The 25,190-nt window shown below is 29.5% G+C and overlaps 2 protein-coding genes across 2 annotated transcripts; one reads left to right on the top strand and one right to left on the bottom strand.

Moving 5' to 3' along the window:
- The first annotated feature begins 1,637 nt into the window (after positions 1 to 1,637).
- Positions 1,638 to 21,823, top strand: LOC113551054 (cartilage oligomeric matrix protein). The gene is made up of 21 exons (XM_026953073.1): positions 1,638 to 1,903; positions 6,070 to 6,240; positions 8,533 to 8,756; positions 10,739 to 10,925; positions 11,009 to 11,038; positions 11,164 to 11,237; positions 11,315 to 11,375; positions 12,953 to 13,141; positions 14,864 to 14,980; positions 15,757 to 15,857; positions 16,222 to 16,452; positions 17,283 to 17,450; positions 17,664 to 17,768; positions 17,849 to 17,956; positions 18,800 to 18,968; positions 19,085 to 19,262; positions 20,261 to 20,436; positions 20,533 to 20,760; positions 20,930 to 21,201; positions 21,292 to 21,529; positions 21,595 to 21,823. The coding sequence occupies exons 1-21, from the start codon at positions 1,816 to 1,818 to the stop codon at positions 21,678 to 21,680; spliced, it is 3,201 nt and encodes a 1,066-aa protein (XP_026808874.1). The 5' UTR covers positions 1,638 to 1,815; the 3' UTR covers positions 21,681 to 21,823.
- Positions 21,766 to 25,074, bottom strand: LOC113551055 (cyclin-dependent kinases regulatory subunit). Its single transcript, XM_026953074.1, has 3 exons — positions 24,476 to 25,074; positions 23,161 to 23,288; positions 21,766 to 22,259 (listed from the first exon to the last, which is right to left on the bottom strand). Exons 1-3 carry the CDS (start codon positions 24,532 to 24,534, stop codon positions 22,219 to 22,221), a joined length of 228 nt encoding a protein of 75 aa, XP_026808875.1. The 5' UTR covers positions 24,535 to 25,074; the 3' UTR covers positions 21,766 to 22,218.
- Positions 25,075 to 25,190: the final 116 nt, after the last annotated feature.

Genomic DNA, 25,190 nt, shown 5'->3' with positions numbered 1-25,190 from the left:
ATTTTTTGTTACAGTTACTTGAAGGAAAACTTATGGATGACCTTGTATTAAGTTTTTTAGCCGTAGATATAAATCGTAAAAATGTTACGAATTTTCAACTTCAAAATTCCTTGCAAATTTTCGCGATTTTGATATATTTCGTAAATATTAAATGTTTATAAACGAAAATTGTGACTAACGATTTTTGATTTTTTTTTTTTACTACGATAAGCGAGCAGAACGGTATCCACTTGCTCACCTTTTTAACTTTGACACCAAAGTACTAATTACGTATAATTTAATTTGCTAATAAAAATTATTTAAAAAGTTGAATATTTAGCATTTTTACTGCACCTAAAATATACTTAGGTCACGTAAAAAAAATATGTTATCAAAACAATTTTTGTATTTAATTAATATGTAAATTATTTTATGTTAAAAATATATAAAATTTGTAATTTTAACATCTCGTAAGTTTTTATTGTTTTAGAAAATGTGAGCAATAAAAGTTTTTAAACATTTGAACTATTTTTTTGAATTAGGTTTTTTTAATTTTAAAATATTAAATATAATATATATTTTTAAAGTGTTGATAAAAATGTTTTAGCTCAGTAAAAAACCTTGACAATTTAACAAAACATTTAAAAATACGTGGTCACGATTTTTTTGCATAGTCATTTCAAGATCAATTTCGGACAAAAATAAAAAAATAATAAATTAATAACAGCAGTATACTACAAAAGTGGCCAAAATACAATTGCGGGCGCGTAAAATTACATATATATATATATATATATAGGTATACGACTATTGACAGCAACACCTGAAATCGGTACCATATGTTCATCGTATACCAAGTGTATACTTAGTGTTTACATCGCAGTCGACCGTACAGACTATATAGAGCCAGACTATACAGAGGTTAATAACTCATACTTTCTGTCTGCGCAGTCTGACCATTACCCATCGTCCAAGATTATCAAGCGTGTCTTGCAGTGGGCACACGTGTGCGGCATTCAGTGGCGAAGAGTCGTATATGCGTTACCCATATTATGCTGCAATATGGTGTACGACCGACCAGAAATCGGAACCCGACCGGCGCTCCAAGTCGGATGTTTACGTTACGCTCGCATATATAATGTTGGGACATCGATGGTCCGTCGTAGTTACAGACGTTAAACAGAGACGAGAGCCGTACGCGCGTGCCGCGATGGCGGTCGGTGCGGCGGCTGGTGGTATATGATGTATTATCATCGTGTACACAATATAGAGTTATAACCGCTACGGGATCGACGATGAGGATAGCGCCGAAGAGCGGGAATCTCGTCCTTGGACAAATAAAATGTATAATGTAAAAAATAAATAAATAAGCGACAATATAGCCGCCCGACATCACGCGCGCGCGTTTCCGAACATTACAATATTATAATAGGGTGCGACCATCTGCGCGCTCATGACGTATGCGGCTATTATGGGTTTCGCGCGTAGGCGCCCGTTCTGCGCGCGAGAGTGGTGTTATTACTATTGGCCGGTATCGTATCGTTATTATTATTATTATTTTTTATTATAATATTATTACATTACTATTGTATATTATAGTATTGAACGCTCGCACTCGCGTGTGCGTGTGATATGCGTCGCGCTCTGCACAGACGGACGCCGTCGACCGGTTTGTGAGTAGGAGGTCGCAAACGAGCCACGCGAGCCGCGTACAGCGTCGTACAGTTTCACGCGCGCTGCACCGGCTGTACATCGGCGGCGGCGATCACGGCGACAACGATTCGCGGACCACCAAGCTCCCAGGACCCGAGACCCCGTCATCACGACCACCGCGAAATGAGAGCAACGGCGATTTTCGTCGCTCTTGCTGCCTGCGCGTTGTTGGTGTTCAACGCCCGCGCCGACGCTGCTACCGTCGACAATGGTACGTATGTGCGATATGCGAAGTACCTATTACATGTACCTACATTATACTTAAACATAAATGACCATATACACGTTTATTGCAAATTGGTACAATGTGGAATCGCCACCCTCTCCAAAAAAAAAAAAAAAATATCGCTAAAACAAAATAATATTATTATATAGGTAAAATAATTATTTCAAAACATATGGCATATAATTGAAAATACGATTCTGTACTATATAGGTTTATACTAAAGATAATATTTGTAGTATGCATTATGAAGTATTTATATTGTATTTAAACAGCGGTGATGGCGTAAAATGATAAAGGGTAGACTGTAGAGAACCTTAGCAGGGACCTAAAAATCTACTGCGCTCTGCTTTTTTTACTTTCACGATTTGCTACGAGTAAAACTGCAATTTTTAACTCTTCGTATTATTTATACTAATTTTACGTTTTTATGCTCATTCAATACCTACTCAAAGTAGTGCATTGGTGCCTAAAAAAATAATTATTAACTTACAATAATGTAATTTTTACAATATTAATTTATGTAGATAATGCAGGTATAATGGTCGTACTGAAAGTCTATATATGTTTAAAAAGTGTAAACTCTTGGACATTTTGGTATAAAATCCAACTCTCCTCTTTCCAAAATGAAAACTCTCTTATTATTGTTATTATAGGTATCTATTCTAATAAATTTGATAACTTATACTCAAAAGTAATAACCCCCATCCGAAAATAATATATTCTCGACACTACTATGCTGCTGTACATATTTTACACATGTAACAATAAGCTGTAATAGTAAGTGACTTCTTTTACGTTATAGGTGGACGGTGGTCAATTAACTTGCGTGTATAATTACATTTTATATTAGAATGTATTTTCTATAGAATTTTTAGTACATTTAAATTATTAATTATAAAAATTAAATATTACAAATCAACTATGACATCAAGCAGTCATGTTTTATTATATGGTAAATATTAAATGTTTAAAAATATTCACGACTAAATATTCTGCACAAGAATCTTCTTAATATTTATATCTTAGTAATGAATTATGAAGTCGGCGTATGACACAAATTAATTAATCATTAACCATAAGATTCGATAGAAAAAATGTAAAAAGTTTTGAAGTTTGTTTTCTATACAATTGTTATTTATGGAAATTTATTTTTTATAGTCAAAAGATTTTTATATAATACCTTACCGTATCAATTTTGAGTAGTTCCTGATAATTTAACACATATCCGTTTGTTATTAATTATAATTTAAATTCGAAAAATATCTTATTACGAATTAAACAATGAAAATGTTCTTTATTACATGTATATTATTATACATGTATAACTATTATATAATAGTTATTATAAATGAAAATATTACAAATTTTAATAGACATTACATGTAAAATTATTTTGAGAATCCACAGTTAAATTTAGGGTGTATTGAGGATGACCGTAAGTTTACTCATAGCTTCGTAAATCAATAAATTCTTATAAAATGTTATAAATTTAATCTACTGAATCGTAATTAACTGTATCTTACTTTAGTTATATGGATGTATAAGAAATAATAATATATATACTGAGTGATTCTTTTATGGTACACTCGTTATTTCTGATCTATAAACGTTTTTGAAAATATTTTTTTTACATAATTTCTAAGAAAAACAAAACAACATTTAAAAATATATTATATTTTTGTCGTTATAATTTGTTTTAATTTCATATTCTAAAGCAGAATATTTTTCGGAGTAGTAGATCAACATTTTGAGGGTATCCCCATACTACACTAAGTACCTATACTTTGTTCACCAAAACTTTAAATACTTGTAATTCATAAACTAATCGTCCAAATTTCGTTTTTTTCGAAAAACTCGGAAAAATATTTTGCTTCTGAATATAAAAATAAAAATACACGTTGTTATACAAAAAGGTAAGAACATAAAAGTTACGACGAAAAAATGTATTATTTAAAAAAAAAAATGTTTTATTTCGACTGAAAATTATGTAAAAATAATATTATTAAAAACATTAATAAATCTTTAGTTAATGAGTGTTGTTCGTAAAAGAATCACCCTGTATATCAATATCTATTATAGTTAAACCAAACGTACATGTATTCATGATTTCTTTCAATTAGATTGTACATTATACATTATACATTAAACGAATACACCTATGAATGTAAAACATATACAGACAAATTAAATAATATATACCTACCTTACATTGTGTATCCTGGAGTAAGATATAATTAATATGACAAGGATGACAAGCAGATCTAAACTTCTAATTATAGATATAAATATATACTATATACTATACTATATTTATTATACTCGTATAATAAATTATTATGCAAACACGAATGTACCTATATGAAAAAAACAACTTTCGACTAATATAAAACAGAAGATTGGTATATGTAATTTAAATTTGATTTATAGGGTTCTATATTATTCATGGTACTATATATGCTAAAAAATAAATATTATTCATTCAAAAACTATTTCCACCTCTTTACTATTGCATTTGTGATTTTGCCATGATAATTATTTATCTTTTATAAATCCGTTTATAATTGCACATCTATAAAAAGTAGAATTTTACGCTCTGACAAAATCTAACAGTGAATAATAATTAATAACTCCTGCAATAATTATAATAATTTGTTATCTATATAAAAATAATAACATTCCAAAAATAAAATTTTAGACAACTTGAATAAAATATAATAAAAAATAAAAATATTAAAACCAGCCTTCGACATGAAAAAATAATTAGAAAATCTTGTTTATTGTATAATATATTACCATCTGTAGGTGCCTACTTTTTAAATTCGAATGTGGTCTTTACATGTATTACTGAATATGGAAGATAATAAAACTGTTTACAATTCGTATAAATATATTAATAGCTTAATTTTGAATGACATTAAAGGTGTAGAAACGAGTTTTATGTTTGACTTTTATCCATCTATAAAATACTACACCACTATTGTATTTACGTTTATTACAAAACTTAGCTGAGACCTGAGTTTCTATGATTTTTCTTGAGAAAATGATGAATCATAATGCAACTTGTTGCATTTATAATTTATGTAAAGAATATTTATTATTTAATAACGTGATCATCGAGCAATTTTCTATAAATGTTTCTTAACAGATCGCAATTTTTATTGTAATAAAACAATTAATAAAAATATATAAAATATATAAATTAATGTACCCATTGTTTTGAGTTAAAATAACTTAGTACTTAATAAATAATGATATCTAATAAGTAATAACATTACAAATCGGTTTATTAAATAGTTGAAATTGATTATTAAAAATTTGATTTTCATTAAAATTGTTGGTAATATTATTAAAATAATATAAATATCAAAACTTATTAAAAAATGGTAGGTAGTATTGAAAAGTTACATTTTATTGTATTATATATTTATATATAATATTATGTAGGATGGGAATAAATTCTAGATGCAGATCAAAAAATTACATATTCTTATTTTAACTGGTGTCTAAGTCACTTTCACTTTTAAAAGACATTTAAATGACGTTATCATGAGCCGTTTAAACACAATATTCTGCTAATTTAGCGTAAAATGACTATTTACGTGGGTCACCTAACTGGCTAACTGTAATATACTTACTTATACTTTGATAGACGTCTACTAAGAACGCATGATTTATTTTTAGTACACATGACTAAAATTTATGAGCGCCGTGATGGTCGGTTGGGTCTTTAACTAGAACTCTTGGCAAATCTATCGTGTACACAATAACAACACGGGCCGTCGTAAATGACAATAATTATTTACGTTTAAGTTACTTAACTTGACGCGTTTGATGACTGATTAAATACACCAACACGCGCCATATGTGCGAGACGCGTGTGGGACAAACTAATGCGTAGACATACATACACACTTATATTTGAACTAGATAAATTATTTTATTCCAATAATGAACATTTTTTTTCGTAATTCAATTTACTTTTCATTATTTGCTGACACAATCTGTTTCCTCAATGGTTACATTACGCTTACAAATCAAAATCGAAGATTTTGTCAAACACGTACAGTGCGTACGTAATAAATTTATGATTAGAGAAACAAAAGTACACGTATGATTAATGTATATAATATCTGTATACTATGTTTCTGTAGACGCTACGAAAGCCTTCGAAGAAGCAGTGACTAGCGATAGGTTTACAATAGTGGTCAAAGACGAAGGACCGCCGAACGGACGGAAGCACCGCAAACCCGAAACCGTTGCCACCATCGAATTTCCCGGTTCCTATCAGTTCGTGTTAAAGATCGATAGATTCGAAGGACAAGGTATGTATAGAAGATGTATATTGTGTTATTTGATATTGTTTATGTAAAGTAATAGAAGAAAAAACAGACGTTATAAATCTTTATCCTAAAACCACTGCCGCCGTTGATGGTATATTATACTCGATGCGTAAGTCTTATATGAGTAATGAGTACCTACTCCGTGCGCATATAGGCTTGTCGTATTGAATCCTATGCTCGGTGAACTAAAAAATATTTCATATAGATATTATTATCTCATGTGTAAACCGATAACATCGTATTTGCAGAATACTTTTCATGGGATTACCGCAATTTTTTGTTCCACAGTTTTTAAATTACTATTAGGTAGGTAGGTACATCGAATATGATATTATTATGAACAGTATTTTGTGTTGAACCGATATGATGTGCTCTGTGCCCACTGGACACTTGTATTGAGTTACTCGAGTTTCATATTATGCCCGTGTATAATTATCATGTATAATATAATGTAACAGTTTTATACGGATGAATAGACAACGCCGTCTATAATGTAAACAGCAATACAGCTATACATGTATACAAATTTAAAAAATTTCATTAACTTCTATTTTCTAGTGAAATAAATTATGTAATAAAAGTTGTTTCATTTTTGATTACAGTTATTAGAATTTTGGTTTTTTTTTTTATAAGTAACTTATATATTTTCCATCTTTTAATTTCTTATACTTTATTACTTTTATATTAAACAATAATCTCGCAGTTGAAAGAAGTTTTGACTGTTTGGATTTAGTTTGTTGTTTGTACGATAGCTAAATAATGTACGACAAACAATTTAAATTCTCTTAAAAAAAATTAATCACCTTGTTCAATTTTATTTTATGGGTTGATAAACCGTTAGTTTCAAAAATGTGTCCTGGCCTATTTAGTATTTTTATATGTATTTTTTTTACGAGGACCGCATTTCTTTAGTGACTTGTTTAATAATAAACGGTTCTTACCATAATAGGAACTGCTATATTCGTTTTATGTATAGTTAATGGGTATATAGGTTTTAGAAATATAGCATTTATTTTTATTAAAGTAGCCCCGGAAGTAACTTTACCTATATGTAACTTATTATATCAAGTGCTTACATATTATAATATAATTCGAAGTTATAAATATAAAGTTATAAGATAAAATATAAGATACCTACATGATGTATTGATGTATTTAAATCACTTTCCAAATCAAATTTTTTCTTATCATATGGCTTTCACAATTTTTGGATAAATTATTGTTTTATTTTTACTAAAGTATACACCATTATCAATAAGCTCCCAAGCATATGATTATAGTATTACAAGTTTACTATCCTTCAATAAACCAAAATAATATTACATAAAAAATTAATATTCAATAATAATTTTCTATTTTAAAATTATAATTTAAATTTTTCTGAATAATAAACTTTGAAATGTGTATTATAGAATTTTATAATTGTAGATTATTGGTATAAATGCGAATAACGAATTGTTATAGTATATTCTCTTACTCTTTTGATACAATATATATTATAGATATGGTATATTGGTATATTATACCATCAATAAAAAAAAAATGAGTAGCAAAGCTAAGGAAAAGGATAAAAAAAAGAAACAGTGATCGGCAAATTCCTCCGAAGATCCAGTTAGACATACGTCCTTAAAAGGATAAACCACCGGACAATCCCACGACATCTCGCGCATTATACTAGCCTATTAAAGTTCTTGACGAACAAGAGACGGAAAAAAATCTCTAGGTACGTGAGTGAAGTGAGGAAAAAATACCAACACACATGGTTTCCGGAGAAGCCCATTGTCTAGACCGTAAATAACTCAGATTATAGTGAAATTTGAATAACATATAAAGTATTACACCGTACCGACTACTGGCAGTATATAATTATGAGATGCATATAAATTGAATGTTAGTAAAATATTTAATGTATTCAAAACTATACCAGTTTAAGTAGTGGGACGATAACTGCTCTATTTTTTTTTTAATTTCAAAACTGTTTTTACATTTAACTCAATTTATTAGGTAGTTAAAAAAATATTTTAACTATAATAATATGATGTATTCACTGATTTATATTATTATAAAGATAATAATGAAATTGTATTTTAAATACAAAAAATCAAAAACATGTGTCTTAGAAATTAATTATTTTTTATTGTTTCGCTAATAAAAACCATAAAGTTAATGAAATTTCTTATTTTACAATTTATAACTAAACATACAGACATTTTTTAAACATCCATAAAGATTTTTTTTTATTCGAATAAAATATATATGATATACATTTTTTAGTAATTATATCAACCAAGAGCAATGGAAATACACAAACTGAATTCTACAATGTAAAATCTTTGAGTAACAATATGTCATCAAAGACCCTTGTGTTGGCCGTGGATCAGAGGAAACCAGGAGCTACCATGACATTGTACGTCAACTGCGAACACTTTGGTACACTGCAAACGACTAAAACTCTTCGAGAAGTATATTTCGACATGAAGGATCCTCATTTGCAGATGGTGAGTAATTATCAAGCTTATATTAAAAATAAAACTAAAAACTGTACAGTTTATACATTAATATCCATTAACAAGTTACGTTCGTATACACCAAAAAAAAAAAATGATAATTTTAATCATAAACCATTAAAATAGTCGTATTATTTTAAATAATCTAAAAATAATATAAAAATCAAATTAACGTACAGTGAATAAACATTTAAATATTTAATCACACGTTAACACCTAAATACTAACATAAATAATAAAAGGATTAACTGTTTTTTTTTTTTATTTAACAAATTTGAATCTAAATACATGGTGTCTTAAGCCAAGTAAAGTAAAACAAATCATAAAGTATAATATGGTTGTGCTTTTTATTTATATTGACAGATAAAATATATAATTTAGAACTTATATAGTCCTATGTCGTGTAGGTAACTTTACTTAAAACAACCTGAATACGTATCAATATTTCATTAAAATGTTGGCGTAATTACGTATCATATTATATAACATAATAATTACAATATATATAAAGCGTATAGAAATTTAATGTAAAATATGCATAACATTTCAAATTAGAATTTAGAATTTACCTGATTTTATTCACATAACACAGCCACACAGGATATATATTTCAAACCAGAAATTAAATATTCATAACCATAAATAGATAGTAGGTACAGACGTACTAACATATGGTGATACGTTGAATGTTGATGTCCATATTTCGTGGCTATTTTCCTTTAGTAATTTAATGATCATATTATTTCCTTCAGTTATACAATAATTTATATCATGCTATAAATATTTTGTGACAAATAGGTACATAGATACACATGAAAATAGACATGCAACAATTTACAATTAGTAGGTATAAATTGAAATATACTAGTTTCTCATCATTACTAAATAGTAAATACGTCTTGTATTTTAGTTACGTTTTATTATATAACAATGCATATAATATCTGAAGTTTATTTAATGATCTAAAGGTAAAAATTATTTTAAATTCTTAAGTGTTTTATTTATTTTTTATGTCTGATGTTACCTTTAGGGATAGTAAAATCTCCCATTATTTAACTTTGAGGTTAGTTTTGGTAGGAAATTAGATCTTGACGTCATCTAGTTGGTACTTTATCATTAACAAAAAGGAATTGTTGTGAAAAATAGACTTTGTTTTTAAAGTATTTTAAAAATGAATAAGTCTTATAACTTTTTCACCAAATATTTATATTCTTACTTTCTAGACATGAAATATTTTTTTTTAATATCTTGATACTTTTTATGTTATTTATAAATATTTTTAATTTTTTTTACCCATTCAAAAAGAAAAAAATTGACATTTTAAAATAAGATTTTTTAAAAATCTTATAAACTTATAGGAATTTAAAAATAGGTAATAAAAACACTTCCACACGAGTATTTTGTATAAGTTACTACAATAGCAATACAAATATATATATGATAAAATTATCCTAAAAAATATAGGCGATAGTCTTTACTCAAAATCATTTTTCGTTCACTAAAAATATTATTGAATTATAATTTAACACTTACTCAATGACAATTGTCAAGATACATTTTACGCCTAATATACAGAGCAGCGACTTTCTGAGCGGATCTTATAGTTTATCCAAAATTTGCTGTTTTATAGTTTATTTCGAAGATCTTGAATATTAGCTGTACTAAACAGATGTAAACATACGTGATATTATTATAAGCAAATATTAGGTACATAGTATATAGACCACCCGTAATTTATTTGAAATACAACGTTTCATGTATTTTATTTAAATATACAAATATTCAAACGAAATGAAATAAAATTAAGTTTAGATTATTCAAGGAGGTCTTGCGTCACTGAATTCTCCTGTAAATACACCAATGGTTGTAACTTCTAACTTTTAGTTGATTTAATTTTAATTATAAAAAATATTTTTCCTATTTTAAGTTAATTAAGTTTATTTTAATAGATGTCTGTTTTTATGATCTTGTAGACGCGCGAAAAGAGATTCGCAATTCAAGTATTCCCAGACACAGATTGGAAAACTACTTTAACAGCTCAAAAATGTCCAAATGTTGAGGACAATGCAGAAGACGTAGAACAAATGCCTGCGATACAATCACAACCACAACCACTTCCAGTTACCGAAATAGGAATTCGAATGCCAAGTATTGGAAGGGGTAACTTTCAAAATATATACCAATTTAAAATACGTATTATAATACTGTTTTTGTATTTTATCATATACATTTATAAATTTCAGGTGATATTCCAATCAATCATGACTGTGATGGTAAGTATAGAGAAACGTTGTTATATTTTAACACTACTATATATAGGTTATAGGTAGTACACTGACACACAGTATACGACACTAAATAAAATATTAAAACCTATTGTGTTTTATTGTATTTTTAGATTTGTTTTTCGTAAAAACTATTCAAGAATTGATGCAGATGGTTAAAAAACTCAGAGAAGACGTTGAAGCCCAAGTAAGTGGAATTAAAAAAATGCGTGAAAGCTTAAACTAACAACTTATAGTCATTAATTTAACTGAATATTTTTATAGCGACTTGAGATCTATAGACTCCGTCAATTGCTTGAGCAGTGTGATGACTTCTGCAGGCCAGGTATGAGGAAAACGTAGGCTCACAGTGATCCAGGGCTGGACTTCAACTCTAGTTATTTGATTTATATAATTTGATAATTAGTAGCATACATACTTGAAAAACGACTTTTATTTTTTTTTATACTACTTATACTAACTTCTCATTAATATACGTAAAAATCAGATTTAGTAACCGTTTGTAACCTATCGCACCGTTGTGTTTTTTACGCAAATAAAATTTTCTTTATTTTATTTTTTTACAAAGCATTCTTTTTTTTTTTTTGATCAAATACCACCCAAGTCCAGCCTTGGTCAGCGTACTGTACCTATACAATTGTGGAGTAGTATGTATTATTTAATGTGTATTTTTTGTCCAAGGCTGGTCTTTGGGAATACCTATAAATACTTTATATTATCATAAGCATGATGAAATAATTATTAAATTAGCTAGGATTTTTTTTAATATGAACAACAAGTTGAAAACATATGCATAAAAAAATGTTAACATAAAATAATCGTCTATTCTTAAAATTACGACGAAAATTTGTTTTTAATACTAGAGAAATTAATAACCAAGATAAAAATTATTATCAAGAGCAGTATTTGTTAATTAAATATATGAATAATTTGTGTTTTAGTGAATATTTAGAAAAAATTCTAAAGCAAGTTTAGGTAAATTACTATTTATAACTCTTACTTAAAACCCTTCATCTTTCCCTAATAAAAATATATTGCTAAATATGTATGAATAAATAAAAAAATACGATTCATGAGTCATAAAGTTTAAAATTTTTATTAAAAATAATAAAAACTTATCTTAACTAAAAAATACACAATAATATATAATTTTTAATTATGTTGTCATTATCTCTTTTTTATTAAAAACAAATTTAGGCTTGCACAGTATAGGCGTATCCAGAACTTTGACGCAGAAGGTACAACCTGGTGCGTACCCAGGGGGCTAAGGGGCTTTAGCCCCCTTTTTTGAACAATTTTTCTTAATTCATAGTGCCACCTGAAATCGTAGGGGGTGCAGGTGCATACTATGCACCCCATGTGGACAAGCCTATGTTGCACAGTAAATATGTTTCCAGATTACTAGGTACATTATGACTTCAAGCACAAGTGCACAACTGCACAGATAATATTATTTGTGTACAATAAGTTAAAACCGTTATTGTAAAAATTAAAACTTAAACCTATGATTAAATGTTGAATGCTCGAAACATGAAATCTACACACAGCGTGTTAGCGTTGTCTGTGTAAATATTTCAAAAAAGAAATATTATTACACATTTCGGAAAATGTAATAAAATCTAAAATATACTAACTTCGAAAATAACGACAACCGTTTAGTAATAAATCTTATCTCGATGTTACGATATTTTTTTCTTCGTAAAAATACCAATAAACTATAATACGTCAGGCGATAACATAATACAATATTCGTCACCGTAGTGCCTACACTGACACTGTTTCCGGCATAGATATTCCTATGTATTTATTTGAATTAGCACGAAAGAAAAACGAATAAAAATCACACAATACCTATAATACCTACACTACAGCGACTATATTTAAATAATCGGTATTGGACAGGTGGTGGCAACACGCCGACCCTGCCTCCGAAACCTAGTTGCAACAGCAACCCGCCGGTGTGTTATCCCGGAGCGGAGTGCCGTGACACGCCCGACGGACCGCGGTGTGGTCGGTGTCCGCAAGGACTGGTGGGCGACGGCAAGACGTGCAAACCAGGCCGGACGTGCGCGGTGAAACCATGTGCTCCAGGTATTTATAAATTAAGCGCATCGTACATGTATAATACAGTAATATAATATTAATAATAGGCTGTTTACCGATAAAACGTCTTATTGGTTGATTAAAATCTCTGAAGTGACGAGATTATGGATTAAATCCTCTCTGGCAAAGCACCTCCTCAAAATAATAGTCTTATTTTTTTATTTATTGTTAAATTAATAAGACGAATAGAACACATGTTTCTCCAATCACGATTTACGACGTAGATTTACAATAGATATTTATCATAGGCTGTGATAGTAAATGCTTGAGACCCAATATAATGAGGGGACTAGCTCACCCAAAAATATTCGAAAGGCCTCCGCAAAAATAAATATTAGATAGGTTCTACTCAAAGTATCTCTGCTTTACAGTATAGGTATCAAGCTTACCACCTCATTATGCAAGTCATTAAAATATATGTGTTCAATTAAAATTCAATAATAAATCATTGCATTTTATGAAAAATGATTCAGAAGATAGTCTTTTGTCTATTTATAACTAATATTACATTATTATACATTTATATTACTATTAAAGTAATCTATTTTACTGTTAGTTTGTTAAACGATAAAACGAATATACAGTATAGGTTGAATTAATTTTTGGCGAAAACTTGTATTTAAAATTCCATTGTCTGTCAAAAATATAATAGCGTACTTTAAACGTTTCAAGTACCTTCCTACGAATAATATTTTTAAAGAGTATCTATGATTATTCAATTTTGAGATACGCTAAACAAACAAAATCAATTTCGTTAGAAACTGATAAAACATAAGATTTCCCGTTTTTCTTTTTCTTTTTCCGGGTTATTTTGAAAAATACTGGTATTTTAAATCTTTACTCTTAAAAATATTAAGTAGATCTAATTTTCTAGGTAATCACTAACCACCCACAAAGTAGTAAATCATTAGGTTTGGATAATTTATACACATAGTTATAGATCATTATAATATCAATTATCAATACATTCATCGTTGCTCCACTCAGAATCTAAAACTGTATGTTATAAATCTATACCATATACATTTTATTTTATTTGGTATTCAATAAGACTATTACTTATACCTACCTATTTTGTAATCATTAGTACCTATTGATGTAAGTGTAGCTTATTGCTTATTCTTGTATTAAGATTGACTTTATAAAGTCGTACATGCAAACATGTTAACCTGTAGAAATGTAGTTAGTTTTATATATAATAGTTTTTCAACTATAATTGAAAAAGCTAGTTTTATTACATACGTAGTTTTAGTATCATAATGAAAGTTTACAGGATCCAATTCGTTTGCCTAGCCCAATCTAACCAATAGATCATCCGGAAACCAATTCAGTAGTTAGATATAGACACATATGAGTCCATCGAGATAACAGATATTAGTGATAATAGATAGACTAGATAATGTAAAAGTACCGGATTTAATTAGTATTAATATAGTCGATGGTTAATGAAAAAATAAAATATTTAAATATTTATTTGAAATAGGTTGGGAAAAGCCTTTTAAAATCCTGGTGTGTTCTACTGTTTAAATAAAATATAAACACAAGAGGGGCGTAAAAAGCACTAACCTCCATAAAAGTTCTCCTATTTTCATCACTGATTTATAGTCAGTATTAAATAATACTTTATATATGCATATATATATATTCCATAGACATACTTTTATATTTTTATGACATAAGCTACATATTTCATAAAACGAACTGTTATAGGCGTCAGGTGTCAGGATACCGTGGAAGGTTTCCGGTGCGGTCCCTGTCCGGAAGGGTTCGTCGGCGACGGTCAGAGGTGCCGTCCACGTGGTTGTGACTTGGCCCCTTGTTCTCCAGGTAGGTTCATGTACACAATCAACATGTGTATATTAATATAATGTGTACAATTTATCAAGTGCATATTACTCTGGTATCGAGAAATAATAATTTAAAGTATATATAATATCACTACTGCGCATAAATATATATATGACCTATACGTATATATACCAACTATTCAAACTCTATACTTTCTATCCTTTGAAAGCGACTACTATCTACTGGTTATTATATAAAACTATAAATACTAGGTACCTACTATAATATTTATATTTCCGTATAAATTTCCTTTTTAATATTTTCGAATACCCGATATTTGATTTTGATATGATACTATGATAGGTATTAATGTATAACTTATAGGATAACCTCGTACCAGTATACCATATCTATATGTTATATGTATACTCACTATACTCATAACTGTTTTCGTTGTATTTTAAAAATATCTACTTTCCAGTATTTGGTTTTATTATATATTGATATCATTGTAAACATAATAATATATTAATATATAAATTATGTCGATAAAAAAAGATGTGAAGTTAGGTTGTAGTGTCTCGTCGAAATTGCCAACATTATGAATGACAAAACTTGGTTAGAAAATGTTTGTTAATATAGATTAAATATTTTTAAATTGATTATTGAAATTATCAATTAAATCGTGCAGCTCAACGTCTGAGGTAACCTTATTTGTAATACCTATAATATTAACTTTAAATTTAACTCGATTTTTCCAATCTATACAGGGTTAGTTATGAAAAATATAATATTATTATTTTTCATCTTTATAGGCGTTCAATGCCTGCCATGTGAAGAACCACCTTTCTTCAAGTGCGGCAGTTGTCCAACAGGGTTTACTGGAAACGGGACGAACTGCGTTGACCTGGACGAAGTGAGATATTTTAATGATAAGATGTTAAATCAGTGTTTTTATGTACAAGTATCTGAGGTGGTTAGCGGACTTGGGAATTTTTGATGATAGGGGGCTCATAGCAGAATAAATTACCTACGGATTGTATACTACATTATACTATGTTTACTGACAAATGACAATAGCTAAAATGTTAGGTACTATACCTGTTAACCAAAAAAGAAATATATCAAATAAAAGCTAACTGGAGATTGTGGCACTAATACTTACATACAAGGGATTTAAAAACTCTTCCGTCAAGTCTACCAATACCTTCGTTATTATTAATTTTATTTTGTTATAATGTTGTATACTTGTGTAATTCGAATCGTTTCGATTATTACAGTGTGATCTTGACGAACCTTGTGATCCACGGGTACAGTGTACAAACCTTCGACCTGGTTATAAATGCGGTCAATGTCCACCAGGTTACACGACCATAGGCCCGTCCCAGGGTATCGGCGCCGAAGGCACAAGGAGGACGGACGAGGGTCGTCACCGGTGCGTGGATATTGATGAATGCGCCGACGGCCGAAACGGCGGCTGTGCGCCAAACTCACAGTGTGTGAATACCGAGGTGAGAACATCGATGATTCTTAGCATCTAGTTTATTATTGCTATTCATACCAAAAGTAATTTTATGTTACATTTAACACAAGATTAAAAAGGTAGGTACTAATAAATAATTTAAATTTTAAAATAGTTAGGTATACATTATATACTGCAATGACGTATTTAGTATTAACTAGAGAGAGATTTATCCCCCCCTCCCATATAAATACACCACTGCAAAAATGTCTACCGATATTAAATCAATTTTTCTCCACATTAAAAACTCACTAATAATATATAATGCACCATAATTAATCATTTTTGGTTATTTGTTTTACAGCATGGGACTCTATTAGAGCTATATTTTAAGCTTATTTACACTTAGACCTTAAGTTCCATCATGCAATTTCTGACCTACTTGTGACTTGAGATACTTACTAATTTTTTATTAGTCGACTATTTACAATCACTTAAGTACCAGAAGTACTTATACTACTTTTATTAGATTATTACTATACCTAATTGATCTTATAATATAATATATTAAGTCTATATATTATAAAAATATTATTATTATTTTTGTGCTATGAAAGCTTATATAACATATATAGTATACTAATACTAAAATAAATTGCATTATTTGTAATTAAAAAATTTTGTGTATATCTCCGGATCTAACTCTCGTTCGATTACGCTCTTGCTGCGTACGTTAAGTTAATAATCAATAATATAAATATATTGGTCATATAATATTTTGTGTTTATGTATATAATTTACGTATACTATGTACTTACTAGTTACTTCATCAGTAACTAGAAAAAATCGGTTCTTATTAAATATTTTTTGGCTGATTAGGGTTCTTATCGTTGCGGTGGCTGTCGGTCAGGATACATAGGAAACCAATCGTTGGGCTGTTTATCTGTCGAAAATCTAAAGAAAACCCCATGGATGTGTCCGGATGGTACAACATGTCATCAAAATGGAGAGTGTGTTAGATCAACTACAGGAAAATTTTCTTGTGAAGTAAGTATAATTTTATATCAATGCTATATTATTATAGTATAATTATTCATGTATTAAAGCACATGACATACCTACTTATATTAAATTGTAATGACGATTCAATGATGTATGTATACTGTTTAGTAGTCGCTCACAGACTACTAAACTGTATAAATGTATAATGCTTTAGTAATTCAATAGTACCCTAGTACTCATCGTTATTTAATATTTTAGTGTGTTGTGGGCTGGGCTGGAAACGGTAAAATATGCGGACCAGACTTGGATTTGGACAGATGGCCGGATATTGATTTGGCATGCAATGACACGCGGTGTAAAAAGGTTAGTATAATATAATAATATTCCAATAAATATAACCGACGGAAACTTATAGAACGCGTTTTGTTTGTCTTGGGACATAGGACAATTGCGTGAGGGTACCCAATTCGGGACAAGAAGACGCGGATCATGATGGCATTGGTGACGTGTGCGACGACGACGCTGACAACGATGGCGTACCAAACACACCGGTAAGATAAGTCGTGTTATATTTTATAGCAATAAAGTAAAAATCATGGCGATGTTAAGTTTGATTGGCATTGAGGAGAAAAAAATAAGTCAAAATAGTAGTCAATTAATATTATATATTTATCTATACTTATCGTAGACTCTTAATGATTTATAATGATATTATGCATTAATATACGTATCTATATATATTATAAATACGACAATAACGTATGAAAAATGCAGCGAATTTCTTTTTTTATTTATCGAAATATCCACACATATCAATATATGTTTATACTCTATAGTCTATACACAGCCCCTAGTATTATATAAAAAAAATATTTCAAGTTATTACTTAATGAGTACTTATAGGCTATAAGCATAAAAATATTTATTTTCAATTTTATATGATATACTATTTCTATATAGAAAAACCTACAATTTCACTAATACAATTAAAAAACAAATTTTGGCTTTATCCAACTTTATGTTACCAATGGGCAACCCGTGTACAGGGACATATGCAGATTTGTTAAGCAAACACCGAGTTCAATGTTCAATACTCATTTTCCCCTCCATAATTTGGAATATATAACTAATATAATATATAACTCGAGGTTGAAACATTTTAAATTGTTTTATATTTCTACGGTTTCATATTCCCAGAAACTACAGGTTTACTACTATAATGTATAATATAAACGCAGTAATTTCAATCATTGTGTACTGCACACAAAACAACGTCATCAAATATTTTTTTAAGTTACAATAATAACGAAAGTCCCTCGTTTTTCCTATGTAGAAAATGCCTACTAGTATTTAGTAACAGAATAAATTTTATTGATTCCTCGATTGTGACATAGGACAACTGTCCCTTGGTGTCTAATCCGGACCAAATGGATTCCGATCAAGATGGGGCGGACAAAAAAGGCGATGCTTGCGACAACTGTCCGACCATACCAAACCTGGATCAGCACGACACGGACAACGACGGGATAGGAGATGCTTGCGATGCGGACATCGACAACGACGGTATGTACTATTAATTTATATGCGTTAGTTAAATAAATCAATTAATACAAACATAAATATTTTCTAAGAATTAATACAATATTATAAACTATTACACTTTATGACAAACATTTCAGGCATACTAAATCATGAAGACAACTGTCCGAAAAAAGCGAATCCCGACCAAAAGGATACGGACGGTGATGGTCTGGGTGATGTTTGCGACAATTGCCCAAGCATGCACAATCCAACGCAAACAGACTCTGACAAAGACCTGATAGGTGACGCTTGCGACAGCGACATCGACAGGGACAGGTACATTAAAAATATAATAAAGTATAATAATATATAGTGATCCAATAAACCTGTTATGGTTGTTACAAAGACTAGATATACATTTTATCAGTCAATTTTTGTGAAATATAATTTGTCATAAAAAATATCTAATTTTTTATCATTAAGCATAGTGTAACTAGTGTAAGTATCTTTAACCCGTGGCCACGAAGTCTGAGACCTATGAACACATTTTTGGAATAACATATATTTTAAATTTTGAGTCAAGCTATGAATGTATTAATTTTACAATTTTTTTTTATGTTTATGTTTATTTTTTTGCATCATTTTTAGGAGCAATGAAATGTGCTTCAAAATAAAAATTAAATATATATTTTAGTATAGCACAGTAAATCAATAGTTTGTGCTTTGAGTAGTCAAAAATAAAAAAAAACCAGTTGAGAAAATAAAATGAATCAAAAGTAGATATGAACTCTGCTGTACAGTAAGATCGAGAGTATATTATTGAGTAATTTTCGTAATGGACATAATAACTTTGAATTCAATAATAAATTATACAAAAAGCTATTATGAAAATGATTCCAAATGGAGGCGGTTTATTGGTCAACTATCATACAATTAAAATATTTTCATTAATTAATAAAGTAATTTATTTTTATAAGTATAAAATAGCATAAAATTAATCTAAATATTTTTAAAATACCTTTATGTACATAAAATATAACAAAACACATTATAATTAATAATCCCCAAAAAGATTTTTGAAAATAACTAAATCATTTTTATTTGTTTTACTATAAAATTTTACCAAATTTCAACTTAAAATGTAAATGAAAAAAAATCAAATTTACATATTTTTTAGATTTTTTAGTTCCTGTACGAATTACTTATAACTTATGAGGTACCTATAGGCTATACGCTTGAATATTAATTTATGTTTACAATTCGAATTTAGACAATAAATGGTTAAGGACACACATAAAGTATAATATTTTTAATAACGCTCTTCTACAATACAGAGACGGCATTCAGGACAGCGTGGACAACTGTCCCAAAGTAGCGAATTCCAATCAGCTAGATACAGACGGCGACGGCAAGGGTGATGAGTGTGATCCGGATATTGATGGCGATGGTATCGGCAACGCACAGGATAATTGTATGCTTGTGTACAATCCGGACCAGGCCGATTTCGACGGTCAGTAAACGGTAACCATTATTGTCCTGCAAACGTTCCATCATTAAAATAAAATAACCTTGCGATTCGCGTTAATCGCATCCTTCCCGTGTACAGGCAACGGTATCGGGGACATATGCCAAGACGACAATGATTACGATAAGGTGCCAAACCATTTGGACAACTGTCCTAATAACTCTAAGATATTCACCACGGACTTTAGGACATACCAGACGGTGGTGTTAGACCCGGAAGGTGATTCGCAAATCGATCCCAATTGGGTGGTGTACAACAAGGGAGCCGAATTCGTACAGACCATGAACAGCGATCCCGGTTTGGCTGTAGGTCAGTATCCGTGTACACCTATGGTTTGGTGCTATAGTAACATCTGTTGTTACATTATTTTATACTTACAAAATAATATAATATTAAACATAAATGGAGATTTGGCCAAGCTGGTTAGACACCGTCAAAGGACTACAATTAATAATGTATATTATCTATGTCGATGTAGGTTACGACTCGTTCGGCGGCGTCGACTTTGAAGGTACATTCTTCGTGGACACCGACATCGATGACGACTACGTAGGTTTTGTGTTCAGTTACCAGGACAATCATAAGTTTTACACAGTGATGTGGAAAAAAGGAACGCAAACATACTGGCAAGCGACACCGTTTAGAGCTGTAGCTGAACCTGGAATACAGATAAAAGCCGTACACTCGGAAACAGGACCTGGACAAATGTTGAGAAACGCCCTGTGGAATACAGAGAGCACGGACAAACAGGCGAGAATATACATATAAAAAAAAAAACAATTTTAGGAGAAAAATAAAAAAAACTCACATCGTTGTTTTACTTTTTGATATTCAAAACAGGTGAAACTATTGTGGAAAGATCCACGGAACATTGGTTGGAAAGGAAAAACGGCCTACAGATGGATATTATTGCATCGTCCAAAGATTGGTTTAATCAGATTGAGAATATTCGAGGGACAAAATATGGTAACGGATTCTGGAAATGTGTTTGATTACACATTCAAAGGAGGTAGATTAGGAGTGTTTTGCTTCTCCCAAGAAATGATCATATGGTCAGATTTGGTTTATCGCTGCAATGGTAAGCAACGCACTTAAAATCTTTTCAATAAACCAGCTATCACATTCTTTTTACCATTATTTTAGACAATATACCAGAAGCTATTTATCGCGAATTGCCACCTAAGTTACAACAAGAAGTACAATTGGACACAAGACGAGTTTCCAACTAACAAATATGTACTAATATTGTTAAAGATATGATAAAAACTTCCTTTCAATCTAATATACATAGAATAAGTATGCATTTTTAATCAATTAATTTTTAGATTTATTTTTAAAATAAACACATTTTTCAATAAACCTAAGTTTAAAAAAAATTACTTATAGTACAAGTAGTTATATTTTATATTGTACAATAAAAATAATCAAAACATTAGGTATTTCTCATGTTTTTTTTTTTGTTTGTTACAAAAACCTAGAATAGTATTTGATTTAAAAAAAAAATGTATTTAATAATAAAAATATTTAATAATCAAGACTTACAGAGTAAATATTTACGATTACATTTTAAAAATAAATTCAATTATTGAAACATAACAGAGTGAATAAACATTACATTTACTCAGAAAAAAGTTGAAACTAATCAACATTTTTCATTGGTTTATATATACAACAGAACATTATAATACTTAGATACTAAATTTGCCATCCCCTACCTTCTTTGCATTGTTCAATAAGACATTTAACAGTATTGGGTATGTAGAAAGTTCAGTTGGTTCGTGGTCTTTTGAATAATAAAATGTGAGGTTCTGTAAAAAAAAAAAAAAATAACCATTCAATTAGGTAAATAAAATGAAGATTCAAAGAGTAGGTGATCTAAACAATTTTTCATTTACAATTTAATATTTTCTTTACTATCTTCTTATTGTACTGATTGGAAATATTTTTTTCAAATTAAAATTATTTAGTATTGTAGAAACTCGATTAACTATCACTAAAACGCAATGCATAAACAGTTAACAGAAATTTTGCTATAAACGTACATTGGTTGATCCATCCAAACACTTTTATATTCATAATAGCTCACAATCAATGTGTGTATTTTTTGAGCACACATGATTTTTTGGATTTTTCAATTACCAGTAGTTAAGGTAATTTAAGATGCCAGTTGCATTAGTTACAATAGAGATTGACGGTTAAAGAGTTTCTACTATACTTAATATACACATGCAACAAATATTATATTTACCTATCTAAATATAATAGTTGTTTAATATTTTATTTTATTCAAATTAATCCATCTAAATAAGTAACTATTATTAAAACTATCAGATTTATATTAAAGAAAAGTTCATACCTAAACTATACAAACAAATTTAATTATCCTTTATTTTATCCAATATTTTGCTATACCGAAATATTAGACAGCGTTAATATTTAAAATTTAAGATGAATATTTTAAACTATTTTAAAAGGTAATTTTCATCACTACTAGTTACTACACACGTAAGAGAGCATTATTACAAAAATCATTAAAAATAATTCTTGTATTTAAATAATATAAGATTCAAAACAGTATAATATTTTAGAAATAATGAGTTATGGCAGCCAGCAGTCTAAAAATCATTGTATAATAATATTGTAGATTACAGACTACAGTCAACATGTTAAGTGTCATCAATATATAAACAGTAAATTGCAAAAACTTACCTGGTTCATGGATCATATAATGTACCCATCCCTTGCTCTGTTGTACTCCAATTGATCTCCATTCGTCTTCAGAAAGTAAATGTGTTTTAGGTATGCTTTTTGCCATTTCTTTAGGCAACACAACATGTCTAAAAATATATGTAATAAAATTAAAATAATACTATCAACATTTTTAACTTAAATTAGGTTAAAATAGATGTAACTTTAAAAAATGTACAGTTGAAACAATAACAATTATAGAACTGAATTATTGATAAATAATAATTTAAATTATTAGGTATTAGAATGCAAAAATTAGTAAATTACTAAGGTAGTACCCATAATTATTATATATAACATCGAGTGCAGAATGAATTATGATCAAATATATATATCACAGCAGTTCTTAAACTATTTTGGTTTATATCTCATATACAAAATAATACTTACCAGCAAGTACCATATTAAGACATAAGATATAAGATAAAAACAAATACTTAACTTCCTAAAATTATTTAGAAAACTAAATAATTATAGGAAACACAATACTAACTTATTTTATTTTTTGTATTAGAAAATAATATTCATGATCATAGTATGATAGTTTTTACCAAATGTATTAAAAATAAAAATATATAATTGAATACACAAATAAGTCTAATAATAAGTTAACAAGTTTTACTCTACACCTCAATTAGAAATATTGTTAAATAATATCTACCTAATACCTAACTCATTTTTAGTAAAATAAAATATTATAAAAAAAACCTATTGCATATAAAATACTCGTAGATTGGATAAAATACATTTTAATACTAGATAATTAAAGACCAACTCATAAAATCTCATATGTACATGCCTACAAATAAACAAATTCTACAGAAACTAAATTTTAATTTACAGATATATTGTGAAGTAGTCATTAAAAAAAAATAAAAACAGTATCTACACATAAAAATATAGCTAAATGCATATAATACTTTTATGATCTAAATCACAAAATCATAGACTAGTGTATATATTTTATTTAACACACAGTATCAATATGATCGTCAATATTATAAACACACATTTCAGTAGATATATCATGTTATAAAACATTTGTTTTGGAAGACTTCTGCAAACCTAGCGGCATCGCAATACTTATAAATTATAACTTAAAATATATAATAAGCAATATCTCTAGAAACGAGAACAAGGAAAAAAATGGTATTTAAAAAAAATAATTATATCGTCTTGTTCGTATTTGGAAAATTTGATTTTTGATCACTATGTGTGGACCTGGCGGATTACCATTCGATTAAAAAACAATACCGGCAATCGGCAAACTACAAACCTGTATTCGTACTTGTCGTCGTAATATTTATCCGAATAGTAGATCTGTTTGTCGGACATTGTGGCGGACTCCGTGTACGGCTATGACCGGTTCAATGTATTCAGTGTTGGGTTTACCAAACAAAAAACCGTGAAGGATCAAGGATCACGAAAAAACACAACGCGTGCGACGCTAAACAGTGCGGCAGCAGCAGATGTATAATTGTTCAAAACGTCTTAGATGATGATGATGATGATGATGATGATGGGTAGGTGCACGGAGATAAAATATATCGTGCCGGTTTACCTTTTTTTAAATAAACACCGCAACTGCAGCACCAACAGATGTCCTCCACCACCGGAACACAACTACAGTACAACTGTACAACACTAAATCGCACAAACGGGTGCTACACACGTTGGGTTATTTTTTTTCTTTTCACGTAGACGCACACGAGCACAATGCACCCGGCAAACAATATAATATAATATTATTATTATCGTAGAACGTACCACCGGTTGACGGTGTGTGTTATTATTATTATGACGACGAATAGCACGGGCCGTGGACGTACAATAGCAGTAATAGCACACGAAATTACGAACGAACAACAACAGTCGTCGGTTTTGGCGGTTGGATTTCGGTAGGCGGAAACGGGTCGCGGGGTTGTACCGGTTGATGTTGGCTACGGCGAAGACTGGACGGATCGGCATGAACGTTGCCTACTTCATACACG

This window comes from Rhopalosiphum maidis, chromosome 2 (assembly GCF_003676215.2).
Source record: "Rhopalosiphum maidis isolate BTI-1 chromosome 2, ASM367621v3, whole genome shotgun sequence".
NCBI lineage: Eukaryota > Metazoa > Arthropoda > Insecta > Hemiptera > Aphididae > Rhopalosiphum > Rhopalosiphum maidis.
This window is presented reverse-complemented; position numbering and strand designations above follow the sequence as displayed.

What these genes read in the sequence shown, in the direction of transcription:
- LOC113551054 (XM_026953073.1), top strand. Translation starts at nt 1,816, where the DNA reads ATGAGAGCAACGGCGATTTTCGTCGCTCTTGCTGCCTGCGCGTTGTTG. An exon ending in CGATCCCGGTTTGGCTGTAG is followed by an intron (nt 20,761 to 20,929) that starts GTCAGTATCCGT and finishes ATGTCGATGTAG; the next exon opens with GTTACGACTCGTTCGGCGGC. An exon ending in CAGAGAGCACGGACAAACAG is followed by an intron (nt 21,202 to 21,291) that starts GCGAGAATATAC and finishes TATTCAAAACAG; the next exon opens with GTGAAACTATTGTGGAAAGA.
- LOC113551055 (XM_026953074.1), bottom strand. Translation starts at nt 24,534, where the DNA reads ATGTCCGACAAACAGATCTACTATTCGGATAAATATTACGACGACAAG. An exon ending in GACGACAAGTACGAATACAG is followed by an intron (nt 23,289 to 24,475) that starts GTTTGTAGTTTG and finishes ATATATTTTTAG; the next exon opens with ACATGTTGTGTTGCCTAAAG. An exon ending in TTATATGATCCATGAACCAG is followed by an intron (nt 22,260 to 23,160) that starts GTAAGTTTTTGC and finishes TTTTTTTTACAG; the next exon opens with AACCTCACATTTTATTATTC.